The 12,757-nt window shown below is 41.0% G+C and overlaps 2 protein-coding genes across 2 annotated transcripts; both read left to right on the forward strand.

Annotated features, from left to right (window-relative positions):
- The first annotated feature begins 4,669 nt into the window (after positions 1-4,669).
- On the forward strand, positions 4,670-5,212 carry LOC146146748 (uncharacterized). The gene has a single exon (XM_083387041.1). It carries the CDS (start codon positions 4,670-4,672, stop codon positions 5,210-5,212), a length of 543 nt encoding a protein of 180 aa, XP_083243167.1.
- Positions 5,213-5,311: 99 nt separating this feature from the next.
- On the forward strand, positions 5,312-6,731 carry LOC146146749 (uncharacterized). The gene is made up of 2 exons (XM_083387043.1): positions 5,312-6,188; positions 6,250-6,731. Exons 1-2 carry the CDS (start codon positions 5,312-5,314, stop codon positions 6,729-6,731), a joined length of 1,359 nt encoding a protein of 452 aa, XP_083243169.1.
- The last annotated feature ends 6,026 nt before the right edge of the window (positions 6,732-12,757 follow it).

The raw sequence follows: 12,757 nt of genomic DNA on the forward strand, positions 1-12,757 counted from the left end.
ATTTAGTTGATATATAAAGCTTTTGTTTTGCGGTGCTTGGTGCAGTCACCACCAGCATCATTACTGAAGACACTATACACGCCAGACATCAAACTTTGAAATCCTGCACCGATTTCTCTACTGTTTTGATTTGTACCGTGCAAAAATTGTACGTTCGCTATTGTCCTTGTAGACGCAAGCAATAATAGAAAGAAGTGTTGAGTATTGCAAAGCTTGATTTCTACAAAAGTTTTCAAAGTCTCCCGTCTTACAGCTGGTGAGGTTGTCCCGTTGCACCGAAGTGCATCGTACGAAGTACCGTCGCTCGGCAATAAGTGCCCGCGACTCCTGTTGTCCCGTTGCACCGAAGTGCAGCGTACGAAGTACCGTCGCTCGGCAATAAGTGCCCGCGACTCCTGTTATCCCGTTGCACCGAAGTGCAGCGTACGAAGTACCGTCGCTCGGCAAGAAGTGCCAGCGGCTCCTGTTGTCCCGTTGCACCGCAGTGCACCGTACGAAGTACCGTCGCTCGGCAATAAGTGCCTGCAACACCTGTTGTCCCGTTGCACCGAAGTGCAGCATCAGTGCTTTCGACACGCTCAAAGTTCAGCACGTTGTGCCGTTTGCGCTCTTTGTTTCCGTTGTAGTAAAGCACAACGTCCGTCGTCTTGTGTCACCACGCGTCGTGCCTGCAGGGCTCTGCTGAATTTCCTGCAGCATTAAGTTTTTCATTGCCCGCTCTGACCCGAGGCTTCTCCATTGTTACCTGAAGTACAGCACATTGCGCATACACCATGGATCCCATCATTGTCGCATGGCAAGCGCTAAACCGATTGTACGTAGACGTCGAAAGTGAGATGAAGCAAGCCGAAGGTCGCCCTACAGTCATCTCGTTGTTACCGGATGTCAACGCCCAATACCTTCACCTTATGTCTCTATGTGGCAATATCCTCGACAACCAAGTCGTGCCAGGATCCAGCTCTACGAAAGCACAGTGTATTATTGGCTACACTGAATTTCAAAAGCACGTGCAAGAGTGGCTTGACCTCGTGAGAAGTTCTTCCGCCGGCCCATTGCATACGCCGCTGCCTGACAGCCCCGCTGATGATGCAGCTCGTCGTTCAGTCCGAGGAAGCATCACAACAAGAGCATCGTCGAGGCAAAGCAGCACTCGACAGCGGGAGAGCCGAAAAAGGTTGGAAATGGCACGCCTTACTAGAGTACACGAAGAGGAACGTCTCGCGTCGCAAAAGCAAGCCGCCGAGAGACAACTTCAGCGACAGGCAGAAGAAGCAAAGGAAGAGGCTCAACGTCAGGTAGAAGAGGCGAAGGAGGAGGCTCAACGTCAGGTAGAAGAGGCCCGGCGTCGGAACGAGGAGGCGAAAAGAGCGGCTGAGCGGAAGACCCAACGTGAACGAGAGGCATTGGAGCTTGAGTTTCAAGAAAGTTTACGCGAGACTCGTCATCGCCACGAGCTATCGGAGCTAGAAGCTGCCTGCGACGAGGAGGAATCGAACTGCGGCTCTAGTCGTCGAAGAGGGCTCTCTCTATGTAACTATTCGGATTCCATAAATCCGATTAACCCTCCAGTGTCAAGAAAAGAAGAAGCTGCGGAGTCCAACTGTGGTTCAACTCGCCGAAGAGGGCTCTTGCAACGCAACTTTTCAGGTTCTATAACTCCGCTTCTTCCCGCAATCGAGTTTCCGCACATATCTTCTTCTACTCCCAGATTGAGCGGTCCGGCTAGTCTTGGCCATGTCCCCCGTTCAACTCTTTCTGCTTCCGTTGCAATTACGACGTCAGAACGGTCGACAGTTCCAGTTTTCACTACAACAAGCCACGCACCGGATTTCCGCTACGTTACCCAACGCTCGACCAGATTTCACCCGACCGTCGACACTTTTCGTTATAGTCCTCCGAATGAACCCCGACACCTTCAAAACCCCTCGAAAAGCTTGTACAATACGGGGTCACGCCCACGTGATCACACGAGTCATCCACGTGATCACACGAATCATTGTTGCAGAGGTGAAGTGGGCGAACGCTTTCTACCGAAACCTATAGTGGAGAAGTTCGACGGCGATCCGATGGACTATTGGAGCTTCATCAATCGATACACCATACATATTGGCAGGAAGGTCGATTCGTTTGACTTGAAGCTCAACTACCTTCTGCAGCACTGCCAAAAACATGTTTGCGATAAGGTAAAGCATCATGCTATAAACCGGAATCCGCAGGATGCTTTCGAAAGTACTCTACAAGATTTATACAACCGCTACGGGCAGCCACACATAGTAGCTCGTCGCTGTGAAAGCCTTCTAAACGAACAACGAAAGCTAGCTGCTAACGATGCCGAAGGTCTGGAGAGATTCGCCGTCCTTCTAACCAACTGCTGCGCAGCTCTTGAGCAAATACGCGGCGCCTCTACAGTCGATTCTGTTGGCTTTATAACGGCCATAGCAGCAAAATTGCCAACTAAATTGAGGGACCGTTGGGTGACTTTTTCTCTACAAGTACAAGATACAGCCGGTCGAGTTGCAGCGTTTTCAGACTTTTCCGAATTCGTCAACCTTCAGAGTAAGGAGGCCAACTCAACTTATGGAAGAAGTTTTTTGGCGGATCAATACAACAAAGATGTAGACCCGCATGGCAACAAAGCTGCCACCTCCAAGTCTAAGCGACAATTTGCTACAACTTACACCACCGTCGTCGCACCAACTTCTACTGAGAGCGAGGCTGTTCGACAATGTCCACTTTGTGAAAAATCCCATCGCCTGGAGAATTGTGAAGAATTTCGTAGAAAGGCCATCTCCGACCGAAAAGAGTACTTGCGAACTGCATTTCGCTGCTACAGATGCTTGCGCAACGGCCATACTGTTCGAAACTGTCGCAGTGACGTCACTTGCAGTCAAAGTGGCTGTAGAAGCCGTTTTCATCATTTTTTGTTGCATTTCGTCAAGACTGAACGTCCCAATATCACAGAAAAGACCGCAGCTCGTCAAAGCTCTGCACGAAGTAACTGCCTACATTCTTTATCGAAGGATGCGGATACGAAGCAACTTTCTGCTTATCTAGACATGGTTCCAATATGCGTTCGTTATGAAGAAAAAGAAGTTCAAACTTATGCGCTGTTAGACTCCGGTTCTAACACGACGTTTTGCGAACGAAAGTTGGCCAGCTTACTGAACGCTACATCTACTGAAAGGTCAACAAGCATCCACCTAAGCACGTTGGGTTCCGAAAAGCGGAAAGTCAATACAGCGTCTATATCGTTATCAATACGCCCCTTGGATGGCAGTGGGGAGATCTTCTTACCGGATGTGTTGCTCATCGACCAAATCCCCGCAAAGCCAACTGTTGCCCCACCTCAATACGAATTGGATCGGCATGAATACCTTTGCGGTGTTAATTTGCCATGCATTACTGGCGGGTCGGTAATGCTACTGATCGGCAACGACAACGCCCTTGCTCATCGTTGCCTGGAGAGTCGTTTCGCAAAAACCCTCGTTATCTTCCAGACGCTATCAAGACACCCTTAGGATGGCTATTAAAGGGACCTTCACTCGCAACTCGATCAACCGAGGATAGCGCTAACTTCCTGTTAAGAACATCGGGTATACCACGAGAGGTAGACGAACTTGCAAGCGCTATTGTCAATGACGAGGGAGAAGTTATTCCCTCTCCACACGAAACTGACGTAACGCACGTGGATTCTCTCATGCGCTGGATAAGTAACCACAAGGAAGCGGCCGAATTCGGTTTACAGTATTCCAGAGAAGACGTTGTAGCTTACAACATGATGTCCAGACTGGTGGAACTTGTAAACGGCCATTTCCAGCTCCCTCTTCCATGGAAGAACGACTCCGCAATCCTCCCCGACAGTATACAGATGGCACGTCGACGATTGACAAGTTTAAAGAAACGCTTATCAAACGACGCAAGGCTTCGCCAACAATACATCGAACAAATAAAGTGTCTACTCGATAAAGGATATGCAGAAGAAGTACCCTCCGATCAGAGTGATACAACGAGTCGCACTTGGTATTTACCGCACCATCCAGTCATAAATCCACGGAAGCCGGACAAGGTTCGAGTCGTCTTCGACTGCGCTGCAAGATGCCAGGGAATCGCCATCAACGATATGCTAATGAAAGGTCCTGATTTAGTGAACTCACTGGTTGGTGTACTGATGAGATTTCGGAAAGGCCGAATTGCAATAGTGGCAGATATAGAGGCCATGTTTCATCAGGTACTTGTCGCGCCTCGAGACCGTGACGCTCTGCGGTTCCTTTGGTGGCCAGGAGGAGATATGTCCAAAACGCCCTTCCCACATCGCATGACCGTCCATATTTTCGGCGCCCGGTCTTCTCCCAGCTGTGCAACATTTTGCTTGCGCCAAACAGCCAAACAGTTCGGCAAATTATTTCACCCTGGAGTTGCGCAAACCGTATTGAAGGGTTTTTACGTAGACGACTGCCTTGCCACAGCAAACGACTCGACTATAGGAGTCCAACTAGTAAAAGACTTACGAAAGCTACTTGCTAAAGGCGGATTTAAACTGACAAAATGGCTGTCAACAAGTGATGACGTCATGGAATCCGTTCCCGTTGAAGAAAGGGCAAAGGCTGTACAGGAAGTAAAACTGGGCGAAGCAACGCAGCAGCGTGTATTGGGAATCATATGAAACGTAATGGCCGATGAGTTTCAGTTCGAAATCAGCTTCCCCGAACAACATCTAACACGCCATGTCATGTTGTCCATCACGAACTCCTTATTTGACCCGTTGGGGTTCGTAGCGCCGGTCATACTCGAAGCAAGGCTGATCTATAGAGACCTCTGCCATAAGAAGGTAGATTGGGACGAACCAATAACAGGCTCCGAAGAACAGCGATGGAATACATGGCGCCACAGCATACGTCATCTTCATGACGTAAGGGTTCCTCGTTGCTTCGAACCATTGAATATCCGTCCTTGGACAGGAACTCAACTTCACTTTTTCGCTGACGCTTCCAATTCTGCACGTGGCGCAGTCTGCTACTTACGAAAGTTTAATGAACAAGGTGACGTCAAATGTTCACTCGTTATGGGAAAGTCCTTGCTGTCGGGTGCTGGAAAACACACTATTCCAAGACTGGAATTGGAGGCTGCACTGGACGCCGTGAAGCTATCCCGCCGTATCCAGGAAGAATTGGAAATCCACGATTGTCCATGTATCTTTTGGACAGATTCCTGAATTGTACTTCAATCGTTCAGAGCAGAAACCAAGAATTTTCCGACATTTGCACGAAACCGTCTATCGCAAATCCTCGAACATACGAAATCCTACGACTGGATGCATGTTCCTACCGAATTAAATCCGGCCGATCAAGCTTCACGAGGAATGTGCGCCCAAGCTCTGGTAAAGTCTGGAATGTGGTTCAACGGTCCGCCTTTCCTACAGCTTTCTCCCGACAATTGGCCGAACCGTTTTGCCCAACCACCGACCGCTTCCCCGCAATATGAAAGCTTCAACCTCGATAAGACACCAAAGCAAGTGTTCCTGTGTACGTCCGACGTCCCGGCTACCGATCGCATAATCTTACACTTTTCTTCGCTCTACCGTCTGAAGGTTGCCGCAGCGTGGTTCTTACGAGTGAAATCATTTCTATTGTCCCGAAAACGAAACGAACCCGAAGCCAGCCTTGATTGCTCACCCCTTCCTGTTGAAGAGTTACAGAGAGCAGAAGAAGCTCTAGTGAAATATGTACAACACGAAAACTTCCCGCAGTGGATGAAGTCCGCGGTGCCTAGACTAATGGGAAAGCCCACGCCTCTCTACAAACTTAACCCAAAATTGATAAACGGGGTATTACGTGTAGGAGGAAGGCTGCAAAAGGCACAAATTCCCTTCAATTCCAGACACCCAGCAATTCTCCCACAGCTTTCGCGTCTCGCATACCTCATCATCGACCACGCACATCGAAACATAACCGGTCACTCTGGCGTCAATCACACGCTGAATGCTTTGTGTCAACACTACTGGATCTTAAACGCCAGAGTAGAAGTCAGTCGCGTCATACGCGAGTGTTTGTTTTGCATGAGAAGAGGTGCCAAACCAGGGGAGCAGTTGATGGCCGACTTGCCCATTGCTAGACTTCAAATCCGACAGCCACCTTTCTCCCATACCGGAGTAGACTACTTCGGACCGTTCAAAGTTAAACATCGAAGAAGTACTTTGAAACGATACGGATATCTTTACGTGCATGACCACTCATGCAATACATTTGGAAGTCGCCCCAGACCTCACTACGGACTCTCTTATCAACGCGATGAGGCGCTTCATTTCCAGACGAGGTCCAGTCACCAACATATATTCCGATAACGGAACTAACCTGGTGGGAGGAGAAAGAGAACTGCGTGAAGCAATACGAGAATGGAATCTGGTTCACGTACAGACCTTCTTCAGGCAACGTGAGATTAATTGGCACTTCAATCCTCCAAGCGCTAGTCATTTTGGAGGCGCTTGGGAGCGTATGATTCGATCGGTACGCCGAGTTCTATTGGCAGTGGCGTCCGACAAGCAACTTGACGACGACGCAATACACACACTGTTCATAGAAGTTGAAGATGTCGTGAACTCTCGCCCATTGACGAAAGTTCCATTGGAAGCCGGAGAAGACCTTCCTCTTACTCCAAATCACTTGCTGAAGATTAACCCTGCGATAAACCTTCCCCCGCTCGTCACCGATGCAAGCGACTGCTACACCCGATAACGCTACCGACTTGTACAGTACGCCGCCGACGCATTTTGGAGGTGCTGGGTAATCGAGTATCCGCGTACTATAATTGCAAGAGGAAAGTGGCTAGACAGAAACGAAAACTTACGACAGAACGACATCGTTCTAATAATGGACCACTCCACTCCTCGTGGTCGTTGGCCTTTGGGCCGTATCGTTAAATTGCACCCGGACAAACACGGAGTTGTCCGCAGCGTTGATGTTACCACATCCGGATCAACATTGACCCGACCAATCGCAAAACTTTGCGTCATCCTTCCAGCAGCCGCAGACGATGACCAGTGACGATGATCGGAAACGGTGATCCCGATGTACATCCATTATCCCTGACGTCCAATCCATGCTACTCTTTTAGTAGCAAACCTCCACGCTACATCCGTAGCAACGAACATTACGCTAGCCGCGAACGGCAAAACTTTGTTTTCGTATAAAAAATATGTTACTTATCGTACCCTATTTTTTGGGGGGAGTTTGTTAGTTTGCCTCTCGCTATTGCTCCATTTCTCGCTTTTGCGCGCGCATAATGGCGCGACGCATCGCATACGCACACTCACTTAATTAGGCGTGGTAGTGCGCGCCTCTCACGTAAAGAATGCAACTAGCTTCTAGCCTTTGGGGCCAATTTAGTTGATATATAAAGCTTTTGTTTTGCGGTGCTTGGTGCAGTCACCACCAGCATCATTACTGAAGACACTATACACGCCAGACATCAAACTTTGAAAACCTGCACCGATTTCTCTACTGTTTTGATTTGTACCGTGCGAAAATTGTACGTTCGCTATTGTCCTTGTAGACGCAAGCAATAATGGAAAGAAGTGTTGAGTATTGCAAAGCTTGATTTCTACATTATAGTTCTTCACCTTGACAGGTTGGGATAGTGGCGTTCCAAAGCAAGGTACTGTTGTCGCAATATAGTAAGCCTAGAGAGCTTATTTCAAAGCCAGGCTTGCAAGTTACATTGCAATAAGAGTCGGGCTCATTCTCAGCAGTACAATTTATTTCACCATTGCTTGGGGTTGGAAGCTGTGGACACCCAGAAACTACATTAAAAACAAAATTGAAAAAACAATTAAAAAAAATAGTCAAATAGAAGACAAAGCAGAAGAAAATAGCGATAAAACTTTGTCAAACTAGATCAAAATTACATTAGTTTGCCTATTTAAAAGTAGGAAGTTTTGAAGTATTAGTAGCTTGTCCATGATCCCCAGCTTAAGTCACAAAGCAAATAAATCTACACTTTTAAAGATGCGTTAATTTCCACAGTGTAGTTGTCCTTATGGCAGTTAATGTTACTAACTTATTGCGGTAAAATCGAACCTTGTGAGGTACTAGTAACTCACAGTCACCATTTTTTTTTAATTAAGGTCCGGGTAACTGTAAAAATTATAGGAGACATGCATGATAATTTATCAAAACGTGAAATAAAATTGTCGTTTAACAATTTCGTTAAAGTTCAGCTGAGTTTTGCATCTAACAAATTTCCTGTTAATAAAACGATTAACATTCCTGTGAATAAAACTATTGGTAACCTTGTTTTAAGAAAAATCTTCATAATTGCATCAGATCCATCCGTTTTCAATGTAAACAGTTAATTATATATAAGAAGCAAGTGAAAGAAAACAACAACATAACTTTGTCAAACCAGTTTGAAGTTTAGTACTTTGGTCTTTTTAAAGGTGATAGGTTTGCAAGTAGTAGCTTGTAGGAATGTTAAAGTTTTGGTATTTCTCCAATGCTAGGGTGCTGTCAGTGACGATCAGACACCAAATTAATACATATTACAATTCTTTTGGCCAAAATTACGTATATCGTATTAAAATGTTAAGTATCGTTAAGTATCAGACCCCCCTAATATCTTGTTCATGATTCAGCTTAAATCCATATAAGCAAATAAATCTACACTTTGAGTATGTGTTGATTTCCACAGAAAATAAATTAAAGACCTTACCCTGAAATTAAGAGTGATGGTGCAAACAAACAAAAACATCCTAAACAAATTTGTTTTCAAAATGCATTGTAAATATCAATACATATAAATGTACGCTATTTCAAAACAAGAGAAAAATATATTAAAATGTTAATGTATAAATATATATATTTATGTTGTGTTAACACAATATAAATACCACTTTGTCTTTATCACATATGTTTTTATAAAACTCTTATATGAATTATAATGGGGCAAAGTTTCTAGTTTATAACACAACAATAATTTTTTATCCTTAGACTTCATGTGCAAAATAAACCCATATTTACATCAAAATATAAGCTATGTTAACCAAAACTATATATATATATATATATATATTTCATTCTCAAGACAAACAACTTATGATTTTGTTGGCTTCAAAATTAACAAACCGAGGGTTTGAAACTCTAAAACATTTTGTTGTGATGTACTTACTTCTACATTCAGGTGTTGGCTGGGACCACTGTAAAGTGGAAGAATTGCAAGTTATGTTTGTTGCTCCAACTCTTTGGTATCCCTGGTTACAAGTGAAACTACATTGTGACATCACATTCATATTATTTGTGCAAGACATTGTTCCATCTGTGGGAGGTACAATTGTGGGGCAAGACTTGGCTGCAAAATTAAGTTATAGATTAATTTTAGGATTAACATACAAGTAGAAAGTAATCGCAAAACAATTAGTATGTTTTAGTCTTACTCTGATTTAAAAATCCCGAAAATAAGTAATTATTCGAGGACCAAAATAAATATATAGGTTAAATCACTCAATAATGTATCAGTATATTAAACCTTTCATTAGAGACAAAAATATAACAAAACCAAATGCAACAAACTAGTAGCAAATCTGTTGTTATAACAAAATATAAAATATTTTTAAAAAAGTTAGAAAAAACAGTAAAAGCAATGTAATTATTTAAATTTGTTTGAAATATAATTATCTAAATTCCTTTGTAATATAATTATCTAAATTTCTTTGTAATAACCTGATTTAAAATAAAAAAAAATGTTTTGAGGATCAAAATATATACTTAATATATACAGTGAAGTTATAAATGAAAGCAAAAAAATGCAATTTCATTGAAAACATGTTGGTTGTGGCATAAAATATTTTATTTCTGATAAATTATATCGCATAGTTCTAATCAAGGTTATGAAATCTTTAATGTCTAAAATAACCATGTTAATTTTTTTCAATGGAATTATGGTTTAAACTATTTACTGTTGTGGTAAGCAAAATAAGTATTGGTTAAGAAGGGCAGGCGGTATAAAAATTATAATAATAGAATACCATATGTACTCATTTTGGTTAAAAAACAAAGCACAACTGAGAATTTTTATAAATTGACAAAACAAAGGAAATCTATAGTTCATTTTCTATTAAATAGGAAGGTTTGTATTAAATAATAAAACAGTTAATGAATCATTCTACCTAATGATATGTAATTGTAAATAAAGTGTTAAAAACAATGAAAATATTTTTTACAAAACAACTAAAACAAAGAAATCTCTCACAGTCACATTTAGGCTTGCTTCCATTCAAAATCCAAGTATTGTTTGTGCTACAATTCAATGATTGAACACCAACATTAAAAAACGATGCTGGGCACGAAAAGGTTGCTACTTGACGGGCACTGTCATTATCGTACGTCACAATCAATTCTGCTTCTCCTTCATTGGTTAAGTTATACTCTCCACAATATCCATAGACTGAAAATTGATAAAAAATCTGAGTGAAATTTATTTCCTTATAAGCAGGGTTAGAGCATTCCGTGCTTAAATCTAAGATTTGTGCTTATTAATGTGTTAAGTGTTGAAGAAAATTATAACGGGTTTGATAATACATTGCAAAGCCAAAATTTGTTTACATTTTTCTGTCCTATTTATAATTCAAGTGTTTTATTTTATATGTTTTTCTCATAAGATAATGTTGGCATTGTTTATTTCCTATTCAAGGGTTAAGGAAGGATCTTATCAGATTGTAAAAATGTAAAACGACAGACTAGAAAAGCCAAAATATAACAAAAAAAAAAAAAAAAACTATAGCAGTGTTTCTCAACAAGTAGAAAAGTTAGGTTTGGGGAGGATGGGATACAGAGCAAATACGCAGACGCATGAAGATAATTTTTAACATTATTTTAATTTTTATAATAAAAATATATGACACATGTGTAAACTTTGTTAAAACTACACAATATATTTTGTATGTATTTGTTTGAATAATGTACTTCATGAAAAGTAACTTGAATCTATGTACTACACAGGGATTTTTTTATAATTAAAAAAGGCGAAGCTTGTCTTTGAGACGCAAAATTGGCTCGTCATTCGATTTGGTGGGGCTTTTTAATGTGCTAATTAATTGAAAGACACCCAGCAGTACAAAGACACAAAGACTTTGTGGTACCATTAAATCCACTTAAAAAGGTTATTATTTTTTTATAAAATGTAATAATATCATAAGTCAATTAAACATTCATGTGGACAATTTTAAGTGGTCCTGATTAAATTCCTTTGTAACATTATAGTTCTTCACCTTGACAGGTTGGGATAGTGGCGTTCCAAAGCAAGGTACTGTTGTCGCAATATAGTAAGCCTAGAGAGCTTATTTCAAAGCCAGGCTTGCAAGTTACATTGCAATAAGAGTCGGGCTCATTCCCAGCAGTACAATTTATTTCACCATTGCTTGGGGTTGGAAGCTGTGGACACCCAGAAACTACATTAAAAAAAAATTGAAAAAAACAATTAAAAAAAATAGTTAAATAGAAGACAAAGCAGAAGAAAATAGCGATAAAACTTTGTCAAACTAGATCAAAATTACATTAGTTTGCCTATTTAAAAGTAGGAAGTTTTGAAGTATTAGTAGCTTGTCCATGATCCCCAGCTTAAGTCACAAAGGCGAATAAATCTACACTTTTAAAGATGCGTTAATTTCCACAGTGTAGTTGTCCTTATGGCAGTTCATGTTACTAACTTATTGCGGTAAAATCTAACCTTGTGAGCTACTAGTAACTCACAGTCACCAATTTTTTTTTATTAAGGTCCGGGTAACTGTAAAAATTGTAGGAGACATGTATGATAATTTATCAAAACGTGAAATAAAATTGTCGTTTAACAATTTCGTTAAAGTTCAGCTGAGTTTTGCATCTAACAAATTTCTTGTTAATAAAACGATTAACATTTCTGTTAATAAACTATTGGTAACCTTGTTTTAAGAAAAATCCTCATAATTGCATCAGATCCATCCGTTTTCAATGTAAACAGTTAATTATATATAAGAAGCAAGTGAAAGAAAACAACAACATAACTTTGTCAAACCAGTTTGAAGTTTAGTACTTTGGTCTTTTTAAAGGGGATAGGTTTGCAAGTAGTAGCTTGTAGGAATGTTAAAGTTTTTGGTACTTCTCCAATGCTAGGGTGCTGTCAGTGACGATCAGACACCAAATTAATACATATTACAATTCTTTTGGCCAAAATTGCGTATATCGTATTAAAATGTTAAGTATCATTAAGTATCAGACACCCCTAATACCTTGTTCATGATTCAGCTTAAATCCATATAAGCAAATAAATCTACACTTTGAGTATGTGTTGATTTCCACAGAAAATAAACTAAAGACCTTACCCTGAAATTAAGAGTGATGGTGCAAACAAACAAAATCATCCTAAACAAATTTGTTTTCAAAATGCATTGTAAATATCAATACATATAAATGTACGCTATTTCAAAACAAGAGAAAAATATATTAAAAAATGTATAAATATATATTTATGTTGTGTTAACACAATATAAATACCACTTGGTTTTTATCACATACGTTTTTATAAAACTCTTATATGAATTATAATGGGGCAAAGTATTTCTAGTTTATAACACAACAATATTTTTTTATCCTTAGACTTCATGTGCAAAATAAACCCAGATTTACATCAAAATATAAGCTATGTTAACCAAAACTATATATATATATTTCATTCTCAAGACAAACAACTTTTAATTTTGTTGGCTTCAAAATTAACAAACCGAGGTTTAAAA

This window comes from Ascidiella aspersa, chromosome 4 (genome assembly GCF_963924565.1).
Source record: "Ascidiella aspersa chromosome 4, kaAscAspe10.2, whole genome shotgun sequence".
Lineage (NCBI taxonomy): Eukaryota > Metazoa > Chordata > Ascidiacea > Phlebobranchia > Ascidiidae > Ascidiella > Ascidiella aspersa.

Excerpts from the sequence above, each read along its gene's own strand:
- LOC146146749 (XM_083387043.1), top strand. The coding sequence starts at position 5,312 with ATGCATGTTCCTACCGAATTAAATCCGGCCGATCAAGCTTCACGAGGA. Across the intron at positions 6,189-6,249 it reads CAAAGTTAAACATCGAAGAA|TCGCCCCAGACCTCACTACG; the intron begins GTACTTTGAAAC and ends TACATTTGGAAG.
- LOC146146748 (XM_083387041.1), top strand. The coding sequence starts at position 4,670 with ATGGCCGATGAGTTTCAGTTCGAAATCAGCTTCCCCGAACAACATCTA.